At 41.3% G+C, this 24,822-nt stretch overlaps 1 protein-coding gene across 1 annotated transcript; it reads left to right on the top strand.

Annotated features, from left to right (window-relative positions):
* Positions 1-1,339: 1,339 nt before the first annotated feature.
* On the top strand, positions 1,340-15,746 carry LOC134677327 (tenascin-like). Its single transcript, XM_063535762.1, has 15 exons — positions 1,340-1,440; positions 2,696-2,842; positions 3,849-3,941; positions 5,651-5,854; positions 6,709-6,810; positions 7,163-7,423; positions 8,033-8,152; positions 8,455-8,619; positions 9,156-9,302; positions 10,558-10,677; positions 11,666-11,794; positions 12,296-12,436; positions 12,467-12,604; positions 14,312-14,440; positions 15,653-15,746. Exons 1-15 carry the CDS (start codon positions 1,410-1,412, stop codon positions 15,721-15,723), a joined length of 1,998 nt encoding a protein of 665 aa, XP_063391832.1. The 5' UTR covers positions 1,340-1,409; the 3' UTR covers positions 15,724-15,746.
* The last annotated feature ends 9,076 nt before the right edge of the window (positions 15,747-24,822 follow it).

Here is a 24,822-nt window from a genome sequence, read left to right as displayed (position 1 = left end):
ACATAGGCCTCCCCCTTGGACCTCCATACGTGCCGGTTGGAAGCGACCCGCATCCAGCGTCTTCCGGCGACCTTAACAAGATCGTCTGTCCATCTTGTGGGTGGACGTCCTACGCTGCGATTGCTAGTCCGTGGTCTCCACTCGAGCACTTTTCGACCCCATCGGCCATCTTCTCTGCGTGCAATGTGGCCTGCCCATTGCCACTTCAGCTTGCTAATCCGGTGTCGGTGTCCGGTGTCCGGGGGCTATGTCGGTGACTTTAGTTCGTCTACGGATCTCCTCATTTCCGATTCGAACTTTAAGATACGTCAAATATTACGGCTAGATACGATATGGATTAGATATGTCAGTGACAAAAGCGACCTTTTTGTTTGAAGAAACATCATTTTTGACACTGACATATCTAATCCATATCGTATCTAGCCGTAATATTAACGTTCAAATAGGGCCGATAGTCGTTTCACATCTACATCGCGTCGTAGTATTTTCGTTGCATACCGGAAAACCCATGTTATCGACTACGGCGTAGCGCTACGACCTTAGCTTAGCAGTTTTTAAATGTGTTAGTTGACAAAGCGTAGCCGTTTCAGCTTGGACAAAAATGCTTTGACGTAAGTTTTGATTATATATTTAGATATATATATTGAATAATAATTACATTTTATATGTTAAAGAATAATAATATGTATAAGATAAAAAGTGTAATAAATAAATCATGAAAGATAAATTGAAATGAATTGTCGATTAAATTTTTGGTAATTTTTAGGGTTCCGTACCCAAAGGGTAAAACGGGACCCTATTACTAAGACTCTGCTGTCCGTCCGTCCGTCCGTCCGTCCGTCCGTCTGTCAGCAGGCTGTATCTCACGAACCGTAATAGCTACACAGTTGAAATTTTCACAGCTGATGTATTTCTGTTGCCGCTATAACAACAAATACTAAAAACAGAATAAAATAAAGATTTAAGTGGGGCTCCCATACAACAAACGTGATTTTTGACCGAAGTTAAGCAACGTCGGGCGGGGTCAGTACTTGGATGGGTGACCTTTTTTTATTTTGCCTTTTTTTGCATTATGGTACGGATCACTTCGTGCGCGAGTCCGACTCGCACTTGCCCGGTTTTTTTAAATGGCGGTTTGTGAGGTCTAAAACTAGCCACTAGTAAACTGTTGTCATAATTTGTTAAATCAATCCGTATCTAGTCTTGACTTATTATTTATAAGACCATTATTTAAATCAAAGTAATTAGTCATCATTTGATAACAGCTGCCAAATTAATCTATCGTTATCTATATCTATAGATAATGATTAGACTTAGCATGCAATAGTTCTTTTTGTATCGACCGATACGATTGGTGGTGTAGCGTATAATGTTAAGACTGAAATAAACAGTGTAATTAATTAGTAAAAATGTGGAACAGTAATTTATGTTTAATTTTATGTAAGTTGAAAGTGTAATAGGTAGTTGTTCGACCGCTAACGAGTAGCGAAAAGCGAAGAGTGTGATTTTTGTGCGAGCGTGTGTTTTGACATACGTTTTTTTTGACATCTCCTAACTTTATCATTACTAAAGTTGGACCAAGCTATCCTTGCATGGTATTGCAGTGAAAAAGTGTGGAAAAATTAAACCAAGATAAGTCTGCAACGATTTTGACAGCACACGCCGTGCAAGTGTTATTAAAACGTCATAATTAACTGTAGATATCTCTGTTTGGCCCTATGGTGGACTGGTATAGAATGCCCTTTGGCATTAAGTCCGCCATTTGTACATTGTTGTATATATTTTGTGCAATAAAGTTTAAATAAATGAAATAAATAATTTCATAGAAGTTTGTCGTTTAAAATAACACTTGCACTGCGTGTGCTGTCAAAACCGTTGCAGACTTATCTTTGTCTAACTCTATCTTATGAGAATATGATCATAGATTAGTATATGGGTCAAACAGATCACTGTGTTACGTTCTTTCCTGTGGACACACACAAAGTTAAGGGCTATAAAGGTTAATTTTCTTATTTAACCCTAACCCACGTAAAAAGGTCCTCCTTTTATTTACAGAACTATGATAAAATCATTACTTACATGCCCACAAGCTGTTAACTATTGCCCACAGGGGAGAAAAACGTGCAGTTCGCGCGAACACGCTAGTTTTCTCTCCTGTGGGCAATAGTTAACAGCTTGTGGGCATGTAAGTAATGATTTTATCATAGTTCTGTAAATAAAAGGAGGACCTTTTTACGTGGGTTAGGGTTAAATAAGAAAATTAACCTTTATAGCCCTTAACTTTGTGTGTGTCCACAGGAAAGAACGTAACACAGTGATCTGTTTGACCCATATGTTATTACTGTACAATACGATGTTTGTAATGACTTATCCACACTTTGTTGTTGTTATAACACTTTAAACTCTCGCGTTTTGTAAACATATTTAATTCCACAAACGGGTCTACCGCGATATATTTTCATTATTTTTACCTTAAATTCCGACATTTCAGCTGAGTTGCACCAGATGTGGTCACGGAAAGACCACACAAATCCTCCGTCTTTCCGTGACCACAACCGGTGCAACTCAGCTGAAACGTCGGAATTTAAGGTAAAAACAATGAAATTATATCGCGGTAGACCCGTTTGTGTAATTAAATATTTGTTGTTGTTATGCGTGTTGTTGCCGGGCTCTTTAAAACGACATTGAATTACAGGCCTCCTCACACCCTCCTTGGCGATCTGGCAGTGTTCTATCGATGAAGACTGCGCATCCGCCCTTCCGGGCAGCGTCTGCGCGTCAGGACAATGCGCGTGCCCCAGCTCGCAGCAGGTCGTGGCCGGGGGCACGTTATGTGCTGATTGTAAGTGTGTGTGATTGTGTGTGTGTGTGTGTGTGATTGTGTGTGATTGTTGTGTGTGTGTGTGTGGGCGGTTGCCATCCTAGCCAAGGTGACAATCGCTATCGTTTCACCATCGAACCGCTTTGTGTCTCTCTATCACTCTTTCATATTGGTGTGAGTGACAGTTGTGTTTCGTTCGCTACGGAGCGTTAGCGATTGGCATGTTGTCTTGAGCGGAGCGATTAGCGGAGCGTGCAGCGTCCGTTTTAAACAAATGCAAACGTATGCGAGCGGCGTCATCAAGCTGATTAAATCTCTTGTACGCTCGACGCCACTCGCTCCACTGTACGGATATAATGGTCGTTTTTGTCTACGTGACAGCGTGATAAAACGGTGTCCGTCACTTTCTATCCCGCAGTGTTAAAAAGTGACAGATATTTTATCACGTGATAAAAACTATCCATAACATAACATCCGCCGGCTGAACGCCCCGGTCACTCGCCACTAAATAATAACTTACAAGTTACATATTTCGTAACTAATTAACTTAAGAGGGGGAAAAATTTTAGTTTTAATCAAGGATTAAATGCCATAAAAAATCACACGGAAACTAGACTACATTTGCAAGAGCAGACTCAGGGCAGAGGTGCGAAACTCCTGACTTCGGTCAAACTCGGCTCCGCTCGGCTCAGCATTGCTCCGAGCAATTATTAGGGTTGGCACCACTTGACTTCCTTTTGCGTGCATGACCACAGATAAGATAATCACTTGTTTTTTGACAGCCCTAAATAGCCGACAGGGATAGTGCCATATATTAGAAAGGGACAGCATGATTCGACCCTGAACCGCTGTCAAACTTCGGTTTTGTAGAAAGTTTCCTTTCTGTACGGTAGTACTATTAATTTTTCTGTGCTCAGGGGTAAAAGTTGGCTCAATAGAAAAATCTTACTGTTTTCCTTCTAATTTCCTGGGTATACGCGTCCTCTAAAATGAAAATCTATTTACTGAATAGGTATTTTACTTTCAGATGCCCCATACTACACGTCGGCTTGCGTCGATGACTTCCAATGCTCAAGATTGTTCACTACGTTTGAATGCAGACGGAACGAGGATCAAACAGGTTAGTTGAATTTAATAATTGTAAATAAATAAATAAATATTATAGGACATTCTTACACAGATTGACCAAGTCCCACAGTAAGCTCAAGAAGGCTTGTGTTGCGGGTACCCAGACAACGATATATATAATATAATAAATACTTAAATACATAGAAAACAACCATGACTCAGGAACAAATATCTGTGTCATCACACAAAAAAAAAGCCCTTACTGGGATTCGAACCCAGGACCATCGGCTTCACAGGCAGGGTCACTACCCACTAGGCCAGACTGGTCGTCAAATAAATAAAATAAATAAATGGTTAAATATTTTTCACCACACCAGCTCGGAAAGGCTTACTTTGCACTTCAAAAACCGATAGCAATGTTGCATTTTATTCACATGTGAGGCAAAGTAATCAAATGCAAATTTTGAGTTGTTTTCTCATGTTTACTGCTAGAATTGACCTTTAAATGATGATTTTGGGTGATAAATATTTAATAACATTCATTTGGATTTGATGCGGTTTGATTTTGTTTGATATTTTACATTTAATATTTGCTTCGGGTTGGTGTGGTGAAAAATTTTGTGTTTCACTCGGGGGCAAATTTTGTTTAACCCTCGTGCTTTGAAACCCTCGCAACGCTCAAGATTCCAATTTTCGAATCCAATCCAATCCAATCCAATCAATCCAATCCAATCAAATCCAATTTTGGAATCTTTCGCTTGCTTGGCTATCAATATTAGCACGAGCGGTTAAACAACAACTTTGCCCCCTTGTAAAACAAATAACTATTCTCCTCTGCTATATCGAATCCTCAATTCCTCACATCCGAGGACTCTGACGACCCTCAGAATCCTTAGACTTATTTTTTAAATTATGGTTAAAGACACATGGGTCTAAAGGATGACTCACGTTAGACCGGGCCGTGTCCGGGCCGGAGCTTCTGGTTCATCGTTTACTAAGGAAAGCATCACGATCACGTGATGTCCTGTCATGTCATAGTCATAGATAAGTAAGCTCCGGAAGCTCCGGCCTGGACACGGTCCGGTCTAACTTGAGTCATCCTTAATACCTCGGCTACTTAAACGCCGACGCTGGCAGGGTGTTTTTATTTCTGATCACTACGCTGACGAGATTATTTTTCATGGTGTCAATCGATCTATTTTCTTTTGGAACAAATGGGTCCGGTCTCTACCCGATTATCATCATTATCAGGTCTCTAAAGGGGCCCACTGATTAACAGTCCACCGGACGGTATCGGCCTGTCAGTTAGAAGTGTTAGAACAAAATTTTGACAGTTCCGAACAACTGACAGGCCGATACCGTCCGGCGGACTGTTAATCAGTGGGCCCCTTAAGATCTTATCAGGATATAGGTATTTAAATGAACCCATGCACGGGACTGCTTACCACGTGCTTTTAAGCCAACCTTCTAATAAAATGTAAAACCACTGTTTTGAATGATTCACGGTTAGCTACTTATATCGACCGGGATAAACAACAACACAAAACAACAATACAACGGTCCCGATCGATATAAGTCTAGTGAAATGTAAAACCCTTCTAAGTTCCACTTGCACCATCCCACTAACCGGAGGTTAAAGCAATTAAATCGTTAACTCAGTGTCAAATTGTGCTGGTAACCATGGTAACTCCAGGTTTAACCGGTTAACCCCGGGTTAGTTGAATGGTGCAAGTGGCGCTTATATTCGTTATTCCTCTCCAGCTGGCAGTTGCTTCTGCCAACCCGGTCACCACTACTTCCACGGCCGCTGTTGGCCTTCCACCGAGATGGGCCAGCCCTGCTCCACTCATGAGCAGTGCATGGGGGCCATCAGAGATCCCTTCAGCATGGTCTGCGATGGCACCTGTCAGTGCGCTGAGGGATACTATAGCCGACAGAGGGGAGAGTGCAGGAAGATTGCTACAGGTATGCTTCTTGAACAACTTAAGATGGTGGTCAGACATGGCTAGAATCCTTATAGACGCGAGTAAATAGGCGTCGTAAGAGATCCCTTTGGTCTGCGATGGTATTCGACATGCGATGGTTCCATCGAGATAGGCCAGCCCGCTCCACTCATGAGCAGTGCATGGGAGCCATCAGGGATCCCTTCAGCATGCTACAGGTAAGTTATTAAAGCAGCAGACTCAAAGTAAACGATGTAGCCCTCCAAATCGCTAAACTTAAGTGGCAGTGGGCGGGGCACATTGCACGTAGAACCGATGGCCGTTGGGGCGGAAAGGTTCTCGAGTGGCGACTACGTACCGGAAAGCGCAGCGTGGGTAGACCTCCCACAAGGTGGACTAACGACCTGGTAAAGGTCGAGGGAGTCCGCTGGATGCGGATGGGGCAAGACCGGTCATTGTGGCACTCTTTGGGGGGGGCTTATGTCCAGCAGTGGACGTCCGCTGGCTGATAATTCATAATTCATAATTATCTTTATTGCGTTCATGTTCATTTGTACATAGGATGGTATTAAAACATTATAAAGTCGGTACATGGTACCCTGTTATGGCATGGCAATAATCTTAATACTAATTCAAATCTAGAAACCAAGACGAGCGACGATGCGAGATGGAACGAGGCGAGCTCGCTCCATCGTAGGCCACGTCTACGCCTCGGCTAGTCTGTGGCCATGAGTAAGCCCATTCATAATAAAAAATAAAATAAAAAATAAAAAAAATTAATGTTGACTATTTACAAAATAATACAAAAATTGTCACATGATGATAATTATGAAAAGCTTGTATCAAAAATGCATTATTAACTCAATATGTTTCCAGCTGTGGGTGAAAGCTGCGTGCTAGATGAGGACTGTCAGTTCGAGCACGGCGCGTGCCGCGACCGCGAGTTCGTCTGCTACGACACCACTGACGACCCTGATGGTAGGTATTGTGTACACGGTGGCCAATTAACAAGTGTTTACAGGGAGGTTTTGGGATTATACTGAGTAACTTTTATTATGGGTCCAACCCCGAAACCAAACAAAATGTACAAAAGCCAAATTTGTCGTGGCCAGATTATAGAATTAGATCGTTTCATGAAATGCCATTTTAAAATTAATCTCTTCATGTATAGGTAGGTAGCTAAGTTAGGTTTGAATTTTTCATGATTTGGTCAACCGATCATCACGAAATGATTGCCATCATGAAATTAATTTAAAAGTAATTTTTTGGAACATACCTACATTTTGCTAGCTTTGTTTTAATAGTATGCCGATGGTGCATTATATTTCAGAGAGTACAGAGGATTCAGAAGCCACTCGTATTGCTCACAACGCGACTTTCAAAATGGCTACCACAAAAATGGCGGCCACAAATATAACGTCGACAAAGATGGCGGCCACGAATATAACGGCCGCAAAGATGTCGCGAGAAAGTGGCGCTGCTTGCAGCGCAGCCAGTCCTTGTCCCACGCCATTTGAGTGTTCCAGCTGGGGGCTATGTATCTGCCCACTTGGGTATTATAGTAGTGAAGATGGGAGCGCTTGCTTAGCTGGTAAGTCTATTCTAATCAATTTTAGGGTCATATGAAAATTTGGAATGTGTCAAAAGTCCGGACATACCCGTAATCTTGGACTGCCATTTTTCCAACATGAATGTTTCGTTGTCGTACTGTTACCATTTCAACGATAAAGTAGGTAGAGTTATACCAAGAAAAGTTTTTGCATCGATTTTGATAGCCCGCCCAGTGCAAGTGATTATATTTATAAGGTCAATATTTCGTAGAAGTTTGCTATCAAAATCGCTGCAGACTTTTCTTGGTCTAACTCTATAAAAGCGCCAATTAAATCCTTTATGCAAAAACCTTTCCTGGCTACTAGCCCCTTAACTCGCCATAAACTCATCATTTACGTAGTGCTTAAAAATGGAGACCTAAACTCTCCGTAACATATGTCTCGTGAGTTTCTAAAAAATACCGCAAATGAGTCCAATAAATGAGTCCTAGCCTGCGCGGTACGGGGGTGACGGGGTAGGACGACTAAGGGCGGCGGGGAAGGTCCCCGCCACCGCACGTCGTCCTACCCCGTCGCCCCCGTACCGCGCAGGCTAGGACTCATTTAAGCGGTCGGTCGGTCTATAGCTTAATACTTGCCTTATATTTTAGAACTGGGCTCCCCTTCAACCGAAGAGCAGTGCGTCGGGCTGCTGACCGTGGTTGAAGATGGGATCTGCACCTGCCCTTCCAACTTCTTCTTCGACGAGAACATGAGGGACTGCCTCAAAGGTAACTGGGATTTAAATGGGGTTGGCAACTGTTAATAGTTTTTAAAATAGAAATGTTATAGGTATTTCAGACCTGTTTACATGATCCGTATTGAAGTTAGTACCACGAGAAACTAAATAACTGACTGTATTGTAGAACATTTGTTATTATCAAAATAAACAAATAATTAATCAAAAGTAGTAATTAAAAGCTATTTGATCAGAAACAATATTTTTTACTTTAATTTTACTTTAATAGAAATCTGTAAACCCCTTCGGTCTCCAAATTCACAGACTTTGTATAAAAACATTTATATTTTCCAGTGGCCCGTTTCATCACCGACTTCTGTTTTCTCGACGAGCAGTGCCACACGTTCGGGACTGCGGCGTTCTGCGGAGCCCCTGGGCAGTGGGGGCTCCGCTCCTGCGAGTGCGACCTAGAGCAGGCTGTGTGGGACGCGCAGCGCAGCATGTGCAGGCTGTTCGCTGGTGAGACACTAATATAAGAGCCCTGGAGCCCCGGGCAGCGGGGGCTCCGCTTGAGACCTGAAGCAGGCTGTGTGGGACGCGCAGCGCAGCATGTGCAGGCTGTTCGCTGGTGAGACTCTAATATAAGATCCCTGGAGCCCCGGGCAGTGGGGGCTCCGCTTGAGACCTGCAGCAGGCTGTGTGGGACGCGCAGCGCAGCATGTGCAGGCTTTTCGACATTTCGCCCAGTGCCCAAATTTTATATCGGGCTGTCATGGGCCCCAGCGACCGCGCTCAAGAGCTCGCTGGTGCTGCCGCGTACATGGCGCATCAGGGACGCGCAAATAATGACGTTGGAATAAAATAACTTGTTTTACTTATATTTATTTAATAACACAAACGGGTCTACCGCGACCCCACGCGCGGGTCGCGGTAGACCCGTTAGTGTAATTAGATATGTGTACAAAACGCGAGAGTTTAAAGTGTTATATTTACTTATAGCTGGCGTTACTCAAGACTTTATGTGTTCTTGGCATCAACTTCAACCTTACTTGCAGGTGTGGGCGAGGCGTGCCAAGTCGACAGCGACTGCTTGGCCGGAGAGCTTGAGATCCAGTGTGCCATTAACGAGGAGGGGGAAGGGTACTGCGCTTGCCCCGACGGCCTCGTCGCTTCTGAAGGCCTGTGTCTCTCCAGCGGGCTTGGTAAGAATTTGATATAACCAGGAACCGAATACCGGTATATTTTTCATACAATGTAACCGATTATAAATGTTGGTATCTCGGTTTTTTTTTATTTATTTATTTAGCTAATGTGATCAATCATTATCCTTACCTAAATACTATTCTATCTATAACATCAAAGAAATATTGTTACGGCTATGAGATATTGTTACGGCTATGAGATATTTAGATTTTTAGTTATACCGGTAACGGTCCCTGGATATAACTTAAGAAGTGGCGAGTATAAGTAGAAATTATTCCGTCCTCGTCGCTTTTGAAGGCCTGGGTCTCTCCAGCGGGCTTGGTAAGAACTTGATACAATAGCTTAAGAAATGGCGAAAATGGAAAGTGTTCCTAAAATACAGAAAGGTTCAATCGTCTGACGTAACTTGGCAGTTAGTTAGATACTTTAAATTATTTGGAACCCGTAGTAAGTATAATAAGTAGGGGAAAATTCAAACTTACCCACGCCTGGTAGGGTCGGTGCCCCCCCAAGCCAAGTACCCAAGTCGCCATACTAATTGTATCTTAGAAATGTGGACACTAACGTTAGGGAACCGACTGTACCTACATCATAGGGGTTGTGCACAAATCACGCGAGGTGTTTTCGGCTACTTATTACTTTCTAACTTTCTAAGAATTTTCGAACTTTCTTGCATAAGAATTTTATATTATGAAAGTTTCTAGAACTTGCGGAAATTTTGCTAATTCTACTGACTGTGCCAGCTAGATACAACGTGTTCAATTAATTGCCGTTTTTTATTTTTTATGTATGTCTAATCTATGTAGGTACACTACTATGATGGTACAAACACTATCCACGTAATTGATTATGAATATAATGATAATGTCCACCAAGACACCGTCTGTCTACAAGCAATTATCTGTAGACTCCTCACATATTATGTATAGGGTATGTCTATCTATAGGACAGTTCGAAAAAAGAAACGAATTTGACTAGTAGTCAAGTCAAATTAGTTTCTTTTTTCGAACTGTCAAAACGATTTTGCTAGGTACTATGGAATTTATATGAAACACTAGCATGTAACGTCACGATCAAATTACCAACTCTTTATAGTTTTATACAGGTTTTAAAATAGAAACTGTGTCTAAAAATAGCTGCTGTCTACGTTTCTCTATTAATCTTATGGTGCTTTTCATGCATGGTGTAAAATAATTTATTTTCATAACAGTCAAATACCCTATTATGTCATACTTTAAAACTTTTTTTCACTAGAGTTGGGAGACTCGTGCCAGACGACGCAAGAGTGCACAGGTACACCAAACACTGTCTGCGAGGCAGGGCGCTGTTCTTGCGACAACGGGTATCAAGAACTTGACGATTTCTGTGCTCCAAGTAAGTTCCATACTCTTTTGGAATTCTTTTAATGCTCATTTATGATCGTTCTAATTTTTGGAAAATATTCAATGATTCTAATTTTATCTTTATTTGGGTGACTTTGGACCACGGGACCATGATCAATTGTAAAAGGGACATCAGAGGGCCTGGCCAATATACCAATCATGTGCGCCGTAGCGCCGAAACGCTAGTGTCCCTCTATCCCTCTAATATGGAACAGTAATACGAGTATCATCGGCGCAAACTACTGGCATCTTGGGTTGGCCATCAGATCAGGTAGTTGATAAATTCTGTGAGCAAAGTTTACTATGGATTAGCGGGATACCGCTCTGGACTGATCAAAGTGGCGTACTCTTGTGTTGGAGGCCAAGACTCATTTTGGGTCACCGCGCCAACAAAGTACTTAAGTAAGTAAGTAAAGTTTACTAAGTTCCGTAGTTTCAGTACTAAGTATTTTACAATACAATGCAAATATTTTTTTGCACTCCTCAATAAAAGAAAACTGTACAAAAGAAAACAGAAATAATAGCAGAGGTAAACAACAAACGGTCTTATCGCTGAAAAGCGATCTCTCCCAGACAACTTACGATTTTATTATTACAAACTTTTATTTAGTTTCACCTGACCGTTGTCTGTAATCAAATCTTGCAAGTTAAATTTGATCCACTTCCCGGTTTCCGATTGAGCTGAAATTTTGCATACATACGTAACTCGGGTGACAATGAAATTAACAATTATGGTGTCATGGAGCTGATCTGATGATGGAGACCGGAGGTGGCCATAGGAACTCTGTGATAAAATAACGAAACCTAATTGTGTTTGGGGTTTTTAGAAATTTCTCGATGAGTATTAGTTGTCTGTGGAAAGAAAAGTACAGTCAGCGATAAAGTGTGTACCAAAAATTAAATTTATGCCACAAACTTATTTTTAGCCATATTCATTTGAGTGACTGATAATGTCATTAATGTAATATTTTAATTATCAGTTATTGGTGGTACCTGTTTGGAAGACCTCGACTGTGTCATCAACAATACGGCGTGCGTGGCTGGCAACAGTGGAATGACCTGTCAGTGTACAGATGAGTACGTCGAGTATAGCGACGAGTGCTGGGAGAGTAAGTTTAATTTTGTGCCAAAATGATAGGTAAATCGAAAGTTAGAATTATTTTTTCAATTTGCATAAATAAACAGATTATGGATGAAAAGAAACATTACGACCGGTAAAAACATTGCACCAAACTGTTTGTTATCTTTAAGAGTTCGCTAAATATTATTGTACGGATAATTTCAAGACCGCCGTGGCGCGCCGGGTGATGTTCATCAGTCTGTCAAGTGCGGATGGTGCAACTGGTGAAAAAGTTTGAAGGGCGGGTTGCGTTATATATATGGGGCTTTATCTATGAAAAGGGATCTCATTGTCGATGGCGCATACGCCGCACAGCGTCGCGCGGCATTGTATTTATATCGGAGCATCGTTAATAATGGCTTAAGCGCCATCGACAATAAGGTCCCTTTTCATAGATAACGTCACATATACTTACATTACTTATACCAAATTGTTACACCATTTCAGTAAAACCTTTACTTTGCAAAGTCACCAACTTTTTCTTCAACAGTCTCTCCTGGCTACAACGCAAACTGCACGGTCAACGCTCAGTGCTTCGACACCCTCGGTACAAACGCGGTCTGCCAGAACGGCGCCTGCCTCTGTGGCCCCAACTACCACTACAGAGATGGCGGCTGTTGGCCTGTCACTGGTAAGATAACCCTCCATCAATAGTCTTCAGTTTCCGGAAGCGACGCTAACTGCACCGTGAACGCTCAGTGCTTCGACACCCTCGGTCCTAACGCGGTCTGCCTGAACGGCGCTTGCCTCTGTGGCCCCAACTACCACTACAGAGATGGCGGCTGTTGGCCTGTCACTGGTAAGATAACCCTCCATCAATAGTCTTCAGTTTCCGGAAGCGACGCTAACTGCACCGTGAACGCTCAGTGCTTCGACACCCTCGGTCCTAACGCGGTCTGCCTGAACGGCGCTTGCCTCTGTGGCCCCAACTACCACTACAGAGATGGCGGCTGTTGGCCTGTCACTGGTAAGATAACCTTCCGTCAATAGTCTTCAGTTTCCGGAAGCGACGCTAACTGCACCGTGGACGCTTAGTGCTTCGACACTCTCGGTACAAACGCGGTCTGCCCGAACGGCGCCTGCCTCTGTGGCCCCAACTACCACTACAGAGATGGCGGCTGTTAGTCTGTCACTGGTAAGATAACCTTCCATTTAGTCTTCAGTTTCTGGCTACGACGCTAACTGCAGCCTAAAAGCTCAGTGCTTGGACACCCTCGGTCCTAACGCGGCCTGCCTGAACGGCGCTTGCCTCTGTGGCCCCAACTACCACTACAGAGATGGCGGCTGTTGGCCTGTCACTGGTAAGATAACCTTCCGTCAGTCTTCAGTTTCCGGCTACAACGCAAACTGCACCGTGAACGCTCAGTGCTCCGACACCCTCGGTCCTAACGCGGTCTGCCTGAACGGCGCCTGCCTCTGTGGCCCCAACTTCCACTACAGAGATGGCGCCTGTTGGCCTGTCACTGGTAAGACAACCTTCCGTTAATAGTCAATAGCCTGCAGTTTGTGCTGCTGCATACATACTCGTATATATGTAGTGTACCCCGCAATCTTACTAGAGTTAAACCAAGAAAATTCTGCAGCGATTACGATAGCCCACGCAGTGCAAGTGTTATTTTAAACGTCAAACTTCTATGCAATTATGAAGTATAAATAACACTTGCATTGCGTGGGCTATCAAAATCGCTGGGAGACTTTTCTCGGTCTGACTGTACCAAAAGGGGGGGGGGTCTATAGTCGTATATATCATCTGCTAACGTGACCGTTACTTCTTTCCAACAAGTATGTACTCGTAATGCAAGAAACGACACGGTAAAATCATTAATTCTTCATCTCACAAGATAAAACAGTAAGTAAATGAATATAAAATTAAAAATAACTACAATTAAGTTAACTGCAGCTAAAAAATAAAAATACTTATCAAAATTTTGCGCCCTTGGTAGGGTGCCCATCACGCAGGCAGCGTTTCTGCGCTGAATTTCTATGGCCAATCTTTGCGCGAGGGTCACCGGAGGCCACAGGGCCTTAGGCGTTTGCTGAGCGCCTTGTGGAGCCCCCGAGCCGTACCCCACAGAGCTAGTGTCTCGACTAGAGATGCACCGGATATCCGGTTACTAACCTGTATCCGGCCTATCCGGCCATTATTATTCTATACGGCTGGATACCGGATAGTGACCTACTATCCGGCCGGATACCGGATAGTAACATTGCTTGATTTGGGAGTAAACAAAATTGGATTTAAGAAACAGTCATGGTCATAATCCTACACGTTATTATTTTAAAACAATTTAAACATTCCACTCACTTGCACGCGCACTCATTTCGAACCTAGAAATGAGTCCGCGCGAACGTTCACTACGAAACAGGTCAAAACCTGCACAATATTCCGCCGGCCGAATATCCGGTATCCGGCCAGACAACTATACCTGGACGAACAAAAATATTTATAAAAAAATAATTATTATTTATAGTTATATTTATTTATAAAATCATAAATATATTTCAGGCCTATTCGAGACGTGTTCGCGAAGTAGCCAGTGCTTCCTCGGCGAGATAACAGACAGGGTGGTGTGCAGAAACGGGCTGTGCCAATGCGACTTTGAGTACCCCTATTCCGAGGAGCAACACACGTGCAGTAAGTATCATTCATTCATTCACATTTGCGAGCTGAGGAACAGAGTTAGGTATATAGAGACGGATAGGTATAGTAGGTATACTGTTCTTTGTTGTATCAGGCTTTAAATGTGTATCTCTATCTCTCTCACTGTCTGTCTGTTACGAGCAGTTCTTCAAAGTATCATTCATTCATTCATTCACATTGGCGAGCTGAGGAACAGAGTATATAGAGACTGGTATACTATTCTTTGTTGTATCTTGTATCAGGCTTTAAATGTGTGTCTCTCTTTAACACTTTAACACTGTTTGTCTGTTATATTAAATGTTGTATCAGGCTTTAAATGTGTGTCTCTCTCTCTCTACACGTAACACACAACACAGCACAACACAACTTAACGTATAAGCCACGAAATTGTCCCGACTCAGCATGGTGCTAGCCTGGGCTATAACCGCGAAAATCGAAGTTCGCAAATTGCGGGCATTTTTCTCTGTCACTCTATTAATTACGCCTTCATTGGAGTAAAAGAGAAAGATTCCCGCAATTTGCGAATTTCAGTTTTCGCGGTAGCCTCTCTGACTGGACTGCAGGCGGCCGATTTTTGAATTTCGAGCGCTCGATTTCGTCACTCGAATCTCGGTGGAAAACAGCGAAATCCTAATTGAAATACAAGCGATAGAAATTGGGAATCGAGTGGTATTGAGTATTGACCACTCGTTTTCAATTCTATTAGTAGAATTGAAATGCGTGGTAGTGGAGATATTATTGAACGAAATACACGAAATCGAGCGGTCGAAATTAAAAAATCGGTTCCCTGGTCGTCCGTCTTCCGTCGGGGCCACCTGGCCATATAAATAGTCTAAAAATAAATGCTTTGATTGATTGATTGATATTTCATCACATTTATGGCAGATTTTGGACCCGGGTATGTCCTTAAACTACGTCCAAGACCACCGGTGGACGGGCAGCAGCGTCCCTCAAATTCGGTGTACTCGACTGCGATCGCCAACCCGCCTGCCAAGCGTGGCGATTATGGCATTCACCCCCCATTAAGGGGGAGGCCTATGTTCAGCAGTGGACGTCTTATGGCTGAGATGATGATGGCAGATTTTATTGTAAACCGCACCGTATAATTTTGTTTCTAATAATAATTACGGGGTTCTTGAAACCCATTTTTTACGATTTCTTTTTTACATTTTTTTTAATTTAATTATCATTTAAATGTTGTTTCAGTATCATCGGCGGCCATTTTGACGAGCAGCAGCGTCATTATGATAACACTACTGTCATATTTATTCTCATAAACATTATTTATATTAAATAGCATTAGTGTTTATATTTAATACAGGAGTTTTATTGCTATACCTGTACCTATAAACTTCAACTATACTTCATTTTTTTAGCATTAGAAAGAACTTGCAAGAAGGTAAGCGAACTTGACGTCTTTTAATTGAAAAACGCTTTTTAAAAATCAGTAACTATTACTTATGAAAGCAGAAGAATATAAATGATCGTATTAGATTCATAATTGTTACATATTTGCCGTGACTTATTTTTTAAACGTGTTTTTCAATAAAAAGACACATCAAGATTGTTTAGCTTATTTCTAATGCTAAAAAAAACGAAGTATAGTTTAAACTTCAACGATCGAGAAATTCGTGATGGAATACGGCTATCGTTACCTTCTAATTTTTGTACCTATAACCAGAGGGCCTACCGCGAACCACGTTCTACGTGTTGCCTCTCTGTCGCACTTGTAAATTCGTACGTAAATGTGACAGGGAGGCAACACGTCGAACGTGGTTCGCGGTAGGCCCACAGGCGTGTCTCACTCCGCGATTTCGTCGCTTTGCTACAGGTAGCTAAAAGTACATCGGTTCCACACCAATTTTGGTGGCTAGCCGTAACCCGCGCGTGGCGCTGTCGCCACCTAGTGGCCATATCTGTACTGATTGTAACAGACGCGTTTTGTTAGAGTGAGTCTTCTGTACCTAGTACTATTATTTATTCTGTGCTATAACGGGGGTATGCACTTTTGCAGGCGTATACACATACGAGACTGAGATCTGCACGAAGGGTTCCTTACCATCACCACAGAATAAATAATAGTTCTAGGTACAGAAGACTCACCCTCTAACAAAACTCGTCTGTTACGATCAGCACAAATATGGCCGCTAGGTGGCGACAGCGCTACGCGCGGCTTATGGCAGACCCCAAAATTGGGGTCGCACGGATGTACTTCTACCTACCTGTAGCAAAGCGATGAAATCGCGGAGTGAGCCACGCCTGCCATCACGCAAAAAATGGCAAAAAAATCACGTTAGTTGTATGGGAGCCCCACGTAAACATTTATTTTATTCTGTTTTTTAGTAAGTAGGTATTTGTGAAACCCGAAAACTGATATCAATCAACGACGGCGGCGAATAATTCGCACAATGAACATTGGGCCCGATTCGGATTTTGAAATAGACATCTATTAGATAACTTTTAGACATCACCAAGATACGATAACAATATGTTTAAGATCTAACCTGTCAAATTTGACATTTGCGCGATTCTGGAGATACTCTTGAACGATTTCCACAGGATATAACTTAGAGATCCAATTCATATCTAATAGATATCTTACTCTACCTAACGTAAAAGTGACATTAGATTGGTTGCCCGAATTGCGCTGCAAAATAGTTGCTAGTTGATATCTAAACTATAACGTATCTAGAATGGATCTAGTACGTGTCGTCTCTTGTGAATATCTTGAAGTTCGAATGCGGCAGATTGTCAGTCTATATTAGTTACGGATCAAACAGAAAACTGTGTTACGTCTTTCCTGTAGACATACACAAGAGTTAAGGGCTATAAAGGTTAATTTTCTTATTTAACCCTTATCCACGTGAAAAGGTCCTCCTTTTATTTGGAGAACTATGATAAAATCATTACTTACATGCCCACAACTAACTAAACTAGTGTGTTCGCGCGAACTGTACATTTTTCTCTCCTGTGGGCAAGTAATGATTTCATCATAGTTCTCTAAATAAAAGGAGGACCTTTTCACGTGGATAAGGGTTAAATAAGAAAATTAACCTTTATAGCCCTTAACTCTTGTGTATGTCTACCCTACAGGAAAGACGTAACACAGTTTTCTGTTTGACTCATTCAACGTCCCTTATTTTACTTTTATTAATATTTTTAGGGTTCCGTACCTCAAAAGGAAAAAACGGAACCCTTATAGGATCACTCGTGCGTCTGTCTGTCCGTCCGTCTGTCACAGCCAATTTGCTCGGAAACTACTGGACCAATTAAGTTGAAATTTGGTACACATATGTAAGATTGTGACCCAAAGACGAATAATAATATTGGCGACAAGAAGCTAACGGCTAAGCTTCAGTCTTTGGCCCATCGGCGGAAAGTCGCCAGCCTGTCGGTATTCTACAGGCTGCACTTCGGGGAGTGTGCCCAAGAGCTACACGAGCTTATACCACCGTCCCCATTCTACCATCGGACTTTTAGACGCACGGCCGGTTTCCATCCTTACATGGTAAATATTCCGCCAATTCGCACGAAGCGCTTTGCTTCTACTTTCCTTATGCGAACTGCCAAGGAATGGAATTCCCTGCCGGCGTCTATATTTCCGTGTTCTTATAACCCGGCAACCTTCAAATCAAGAGTGAACAGGCACCTTCTGGGCGAGCTCGCTCCATCGTAGGCCACGTCTACGCCTCGGCTAGTCTGTGGCCATGAGTAAGCCCATTCATAATAAAAAAAAATAAAAAAAAATGTAACGTCAACAAATAAATTTTAAACATAAGGGCTGCTTTTGGGGGGTTAAAGATAAAATTAAAAAATAAAGTTTTGCAAACTATATCGTGTTACATATCAAACGTAAGAGCTCATTGTTAGAATCTCAAATATATTTTTTTTTATAAATTTACGATAAAAAGTTTAGAAGTTATTCAAGAAAATAGACAAAAAATTACCATTCCCCCCCCTCTATCTCCGAAACTACAAGGTCTAAAATTCTGAAAAAAGATACACTAAATAGTCCTTTACCTAAAGCTGACAGGAAAACCTATTAGAAATCTAGAGTCAAGCGTGAGTCGGATTTAAGAACAAAAATGTGGTTTCGGTTATTTTAGGGACACAGCCGCAATGGTTTAGGTGAAACGTGATGTAGACAGCTATTGTGAAGGCCCTAGGCCTATATCCGCATAAGGCCGAAGGCCCGAAGCGTCCCGAAGAGGCGTGCCTTTAGCTTCAAGCGTGAGTCGGACTGAAGACAAAAAATGCGACTATAGGCTGTATCTTGAACACAGCCGCAATAGTACTTGTAGTACTGATTGATTAGGTTACTATTGTTACGTATTTTAAAAAGCACTATACAGGGTGGCCAAAAAATAAACTAAGTGTATTCCAGTTGCCAACGTGCAACCCCGAAATCGCTAAGAAAAATTTGGCTGTTTCATACATTTTGGCTGGTCCATTTTCTATGGGAGGATACATTTTTTCTATTTCGGCATTGGTCCCATAGTAAAAGTTGTAAAGCTCAGTATAATCCCAAAACCTGCCTGGCTGAGGGAATGCACTTATTTTTAAGCCAGCCTGTAGTATAGTGTATCCCACCAAAAACATAAATGTAAAAAAGGAGAGCCAAGTTCAATACAAAAATTATGCTTGGCTGTGGGGCTCGCCGCAAAAAGAATGGAGATCTAAATGAGTGCCACTGCCAAGTTCTATGCAAAATCCAAATATGTATTTATAGGAACAAAATAACATTATAAACAAGTATTAAACTCTATTTCTTTGCTTTATTGGATACCTACAACAATTGCTGTTATTTAAAAAAATGTGAGATCTTAAAGTAGGTTAGATTTGACTTGGCCAGTTTTCATTATATCAATCATTTTATATATATTGTAATTCTGATAAAACCTGGCCAAGCCAAATCTAACCTACTTTAAGATCTCACATTTTTTTAAATAACAGCAATTGTTGTAGGTATCCAATAAAGCAAAGAAATAGAGTTTAATACTTGTTTATAATGTTATTTTGTTCCTATAAATACATATTTGGATTTTGCATAGAACTTGGCAGTGGCACTCATTTAGATCTCCATTCTTTTTGCGGCGAGCCCCACAGCCAAGCATAATTTTTGTATTGAACTTGGCTCTCCTTTTTTACATTTATGTTTTTGGTGGGATATCAATACTTTTTGTAAAGAAAACTAGGCAGGTATTGAGATTTAATGTTTCTTCTTGTGTTTCCGCTGTATGGTTTTTACTTCTGTTCTTTGTATAATTATGTGGTGCCGCGCGCCGCCGACGACACACCGTTGGCCGGTTGTTTAGAGCGTATTACAAGTTTTTTGTATGGGGACACCACTTATTTTTTGACTAAACTTTATTTCAATATAGCAAATATAATAATACATATATTGGGGTAGTTTCAAATATCTGCTTGTAACGGTTCCAACGCTACAATAAAAAAATAGTTTTTTGTATGGGGACCCCCCCTATTTTTTAACTTTTTTTTATTTTTAGATTTTTTCCTACGCTTACACACAATAACCGAGCTGGATTCCAAATTTCATCCTTCTAGGTCATCTGGAAGTAGGTTAGGTTTAGGTACTTATATGTCAGTCCCAATAAAAAATGTTTATTTTGTATGGGGACCCCCCCTATTTTTAAACTTTATTTTATTTTTAAATTTTTTCCTACGGTTACACACAATAACCGAGCTGGATTCCAAATTTCATCCTTCTAGGTCATCTGGAAGTAGGTTAGGTTTAGGTACTTATATGTCAGTCCCAATAAAAAGTGGTTTTTTTGTATGGGGACCCCCCCTATTTTTTAACTTTCTTTTATTTTTAGATTTTTTCCTACGGTTACACACAATAACCAAGCTGGATTCCAAATTTCATCTTTCTAGGTCATCTGGAAGTAGGTTAGGTTTAGGTACTATAAGTCATAAGTCAGTCTTAAATTTTACGACTTTTTGACCTTCATACCTTTATAACCGTTTGAGCTAGCTTCATGAAATTTGGGCTTCTAGATATCCTTATGGATATAATTAAACACACGTAGTTTTATGTGTTTACGTCAAAGATGTTTTGAGTTATAGAAGGGTCAAAAGTGGCACCAAGTGGTTCGTGTAATATTACACTCGGCGCTGGCTAGCCAGTTCCTTTGCTTGAACTTGGCTTGACACGCTGCCGCGTGTCTAGATCGGCCTTCGCTTTTAAAACACTTGCGAAAGTTGTAGGAAGCGCGACCCGTCGCGTCGGACGCTCCGAGCTATCAGCCCTACGCAGAGCTTGGTCTTCAGTCTTCGCATTTGGACACTAGTACTATTCTTCGGCATTTAATCTTCCTATCTAAGCTACTTTGCATAGTTGCGGAGATATAAGCCACCACGCCAGAAAACTTCATGTTACATCTGGTTTTTGATTGACCCATTCGGGTTTTTCAAGACGTTTTATTCACGTCACGTTTCACATACAAAAAAAATATTGAAAATTGTGTGATGTACGGAACCCTTGCAACGCGAGTCCGACTCGCACTTGACCAGTTTTATTTTAATGGCTTCTTTACAAATGGCCGCCATACGTGGACCTACGACACACGATATTGTGTCATTAAATATTAACCATGAAGCGTTAAATAAAAATAACTTCAAAAGTGCCTTTCTAGATTTTTAGGGTTCCGTACCCAAAGGGTAAAATCGGGACCTTATTACTAAGACTCCACTGTCCGTCTGTCTGTCACCAGGCTGTATCTCATGAGCCGTGATAGTTAGACAGTTGAAATTTTCATAGATGTATTTCTGTTGCCGCTATAACAACAAATACTTAAAACAGAATAAAACAATTATTTAAGTGGGAATCCCATACAACAAACTTGATTTTTTTTGCCTTTTTTGCGTAATGGTACGGAACCCTTCGTGCGCGAGTCCAACTCGCACTTGGCAGGTTTTTTTTATACATTAGAAACTTCATCAACCTTACACTTGGCTGTTGAACTTGCTATTGGCCCAACAAAGAACGCTACATGATATGCTATTGTGTACGTGACCTCAATTCAGTAGGGCCGAAGACATATGTAACTTCGTACAAAATGAATAAAGTCTAAGAAAAAACGTGCCTCGGAAATCAAGAAAAAGTCATTCTCGAATAGATGCCGCACACACCTTTAGCCTATTCTCGGCTAGATGGCGTGACGACACCGTTTCATATTTAACAATTTTAACACATGATGAACATGGATCAAAATGATATAAAAATAATAAAATCATTTATCCATATATATTCATTTTTTTGATCATTTTATACGTATTTATTTTGAGTTATAGTCGTGTGTCAATAGATGGCAGTAAATTTACTGTGACTACAAAATTTACTATGACAGGACCCCTCTATACTATCTATTATTTTTGGTAGGGCTAGATTGTCAGCTTTTTTTCGCCTGTCATCATGCCTGTCACGTTCCAACAAATAAGTAAGTGCGAAAGTGACGCATGACAAAAATGCGACCATAATACCGCCGCTGGTGCGGTACATCTCTGGCTTCTGCCCGCGACCACAGAATAAATAATAGTACTAAGTAGTACAGAAGACTCACTCTCTAACAAAACACGTCTATTACGATCAGGACCGATACGGCCGCTAGGTGGCGACAGCGCCACGCGCGGCTTATGGCTAGCCACCAAAATTGGTGTGGGACGGATGTACTTTTAGCTACCTGTAGCAAAGCGACGAAATCGCGGAGTGAGCCACGCCTGAAGCGACTTAGTCTGCGTGCGACAATGATGATGATTCATAAAAATCTCTCCTATCTCCTTCCCCGGGTCTCAAACTATCTCCATGCCAGATTTCATTTAAATCGATCAGAGGTTTAAGCGTGAATGCATAATAGACGGACAGATTTACTTTCGCATTTATAATATTTAAGTTATTAAAATTAATTTGGGGATAGTTCCGATCCGGACACACCTACCAACTTTTAGTACCTATGTTGTTAGGTACGGTAGGTACTGGGGACTCCAAAACCGTTGGCACTGAATAAATAAAAGAACTAGGTACAGAAGGTTCACTCTCTAACAAAACACGTCTATTACGACATATATGACCGCCAAGTGGCGCAAGCGCGAGCAAGCGTCCGTTCCGTAGCGGTGCGCGGCAACTACATACTATGGCTAGATACCAAAATTGGTGTAGGCCGCATGTACTTGCAGCGACGCGACTAAATCGCGGGGTGAGCCACGCCTGTTGACGCATCGATATTTTTCAGTCTTCCTTTGTGACGCGTGTTCTTTTAGCATAAAGTTACGGCTGGCTACCAAGCTTCCGACGGTCCAAGGTCACCCTGACCTTGGCCAAGGCGCAATACAATTTAGTGGCCAGTCATCTACACGGTCGGCGGCCTAGCCAATGTGACAATCGCTTGCGCTTCGCCATCCAATCGCTTTGTGTCTCTCTATCACTCTTCCATATTAGTGTGACAGTGACAGTTGCGTTTTGTTCGCTGCGGAGCGTTAGCGATTGGCATGTTGTCTACGGGACCTGAAATCACCAAGGTTGCAATGGTCGGAAATCCTCGTTACTGGGCCCGTAGCCAAATTACATTCGCTCCGTGTCGATTCGATCTCTACGATCGCGAGCGACTGGTCGATAATGTTTATAATAACCTAGCCAAGAGGCAATCTTTTTAGTTAACGCTCATTCGACGCGCCAAGTCGGTAAAAATTAATTTTTGTCTGTGGTTCTCGTTCAAAACCGTCAAGAAACGTCATCTGTCATCTGTCAAGAGTGTCAAGTGAACAGCGAATCTAATTTTGGAGAAAATAATTGTTTTATCGGTAAGCAAAGTTAATATTTAGGTATTTGTCTAACTTAGTTAATCACAATTTCGTCATAAAATAACTCTATATAGTGTAATATTTGAAGAGTGTGTTGTTAATTGCATATAATTTTGACTTAAAGTTTAACAATTTCAGACAGCCGTCGTCCCCGCAGCCCCAACCAAGGCGGCGGCGCAGCCAGAGCGGGCAAGAGCGGGCTCCGCGGGCTCTTCTTCCACGCTGGGAAGTCCTCGCCAAGTTGGCACGTACAGTCAAAGCTGCCGCTGCAATCTTCATGGCAGTTACCAGTGCTAAGGACATACACTGCTGGCTTACTTGACCAGAAGAGACAATACTTTAAGCGTTAGTAATGATTCAAACCGTGAAGTGAAATTGTGGACAGGTTTGCCCGAATCAGTGTAACCTCAGTGAAATCATTTACTTCATAGACTTCAAACATTTTCGAAATTAACAAAAGTCAAGCGGACATTGAATACATAGATGTTATGCATTAGATAAGATAAAAGCTGCCTGTGAAACCAAAACTAATAAATCATATTGTTACTTAATATTATTTTTTTATTACCTACTGTCTTTGCTTTTTGTTCATATTTAACCTTTTGTATGCTCCTGTCAAAAAATTGTAATTTATATATCAATCATAATTAAATAAAATAAATAAATAAATATTGGGGACGATACACATACTTATATAGCTAATACATACTTATATACATAGAAAACACCCTTGACTCAGGAACAAATATTAGTGTTCATCACACAAATTAATGCCCTTACTGGGATTCGAACCCAGGACCATCGGCTTAGCAGGCAGGGTCAATACCCACTAGGCCAGACCGGTCGTTTTTTAAAGACAACTTTTAAAAATTAATGCATTTTTTTAAAGTTGACTATAGGTAAGTATATACATGGGAACAGATCTGCTCCTAAGCATACCAAAAGTTAAGGTGGTAACCACCATAAATAAATGAAACAATGATTGGGTTAAAAAGTTAATTTATTTTATTGAAATTCTGTTAATGAAAGATGCAGCAGGTATTTTTTGCCGGCAGCATGAAATCAGTAGCCAAGCAGTCTTTTCTTGTTTGTACATATATTATGTACAGTGTTTTAAAATAGTAAAACAACACTCAATATATTTTTGTGGTTGTACATGTGACATAGTTTCTTCCCTTGACCCTGGCTTTGGAGCACCATAAAGTATTGGTTCATATGCCAAGGCTGCAATGAATATCCAAGTCACCTGAAACAAAATGAATGCTTAGTTTTTCAACAAACTTTGTAACATTGGTTATAATACTTATTCTCTACCAGTCATATGACAAAAAAAACTAAATGTTTTGTGTAAGTATATGTTAAGATTATGTTTATATAGTGTGTAGGTACAGTCAGCTGCAGAGAAAAGGTACCACCGCTACATAGAAGTTTGTATGCAGGGGTGGTACCTTTTCTCTTCAGCTGACTGTACCTGTGCCTGCCAAAAGAAGTCATATACAATATGTTTCATAATATGAAAAAGTTTCAATAATATGGTTGATAATTGATATGTATGA

The sequence above is a fragment of the Cydia fagiglandana genome, chromosome 26 (assembly GCF_963556715.1).
Source record: "Cydia fagiglandana chromosome 26, ilCydFagi1.1, whole genome shotgun sequence".
NCBI lineage: Eukaryota > Metazoa > Arthropoda > Insecta > Lepidoptera > Tortricidae > Cydia > Cydia fagiglandana.
The sequence above is the reverse complement of the archived record's forward strand: the minus strand, read 5'-3'. Positions and strand labels throughout refer to the sequence as shown.